Source organism: Numida meleagris, unplaced genomic scaffold, assembly GCF_002078875.1.
Source record: "Numida meleagris isolate 19003 breed g44 Domestic line unplaced genomic scaffold, NumMel1.0 unplaced_Scaffold1069, whole genome shotgun sequence".
NCBI lineage: Eukaryota > Metazoa > Chordata > Aves > Galliformes > Numididae > Numida > Numida meleagris.
In genome coordinates, this window is record NW_018362856.1 from 1 (window position 1) to 1109 (window position 1109).

A 1109-nucleotide genomic window follows, 5' to 3' on the forward strand; every position below is an offset into this window, starting at 1 on the left:
CCCCACCCACCTCCACGTCCCTCTTGAGCTTCTCCATGAAGTCACGCTTGTCCTCCTCGCCCACGTACACCTTCTCACTCTTGTTCAGGAAGTCCACGTCCTTCAGCGTCGGCAGCTCCTTGCCCTGGGGGCGGGGAGGGGGGGGGCATATGTGGGGCAGCCCCCCCTCCAACCCCCATCCCACATCCCCTCCTCCATCCCCCTCACTCCATTCATTCCTGGATCATTCCTTTGCTCCATTCATTCACTCTGGGGCTCCCCTCTCATCCACCCCTTTTGGGGCTCCCCCCTTTCATCCCCACTCATTCATAATGGGGTTCCCCCCCAGCCCCATTCATCACTCTGGGACTCACCCCCCCACCTCGGCCCCATTCATTCATTTTGGGGCTCCCCCTCAGTCCCCATTCATTCATTCTGCCCCCCCACCTCAGCCCCATTCATTCATTCTGGACTCCCCACCCCCCAGCCCCATTCATTCATTCTGTGTTCCCCCCCCAGCCCCATTCATTCATTCTGGACTCCCCACCCAGCCCCATTCATTCATTCTGGGGTTCCCCCCCAGTCCCACTCATTCCCCCCTGCCTTACTTTCTCCTTATCGCTCGCTTCCCGTGACACCAGTGAGCCCTGTGCACGCATTAAGGAGGGAAGGAAGTAGATAAAGTGAGGGGGTGCAGGGCCGGTTAGGGGGGAACGGGGGTGTGAGGGGGGGGGCATTGGGCTGGGGGCCCCCCCGTTACCTTCAGGTCGTACTTCCTGTGCACGGGCAGCCGGTGGCTGAAGGTGTTGCGCATGGCCAGCAGGTAGCTCTCCTCGCTCTCCACGCTGGCGCGGTACATCCCCAGGAACTGGGGCAGCAGCGTGCTGCCGTGGCACTGCACCACATACTGCGGGCGGAGGGGGGGGGCACAGCATTAAGACCCCCCCCTTCTTGTGCGCTGTACCCCCCCATGGGTTCCTATACCTGGTGGTAGTGGGACAGCAGCCCGTGCACGTCGGCCACGTCCTCGCTCGACAGCTCCTTCACCACCAGCGTGCGGTCGTAGGACAGCAGCAGGCGGCGGTCGCCGTCCTCGGCGTGGGGGGGGCTGCGCGTCAGTGACACCTGAG

The 1109-nt window shown here is 63.0% G+C and overlaps 1 protein-coding gene across 1 annotated transcript in view; it reads right to left on the reverse strand.

Moving 5' to 3' along the window:
* Positions 1 to 10: 10 nt before the first annotated feature.
* The window catches only part of LOC110390440 (phosphatidylinositol 5-phosphate 4-kinase type-2 gamma-like), a gene marked incomplete at both ends in the record, with an annotated part of 4012 nt that continues 2913 nt past the window's right edge, over positions 11 to 1109 (reverse strand). Inside the window, 4 exon segments of the mRNA XM_021381762.1 lie at positions 11 to 124; positions 588 to 626; positions 740 to 886; positions 964 to 1104. Coding sequence (XP_021237437.1) covers positions 11 to 124; positions 588 to 626; positions 740 to 886; positions 964 to 1104 — 441 coding nt within the window.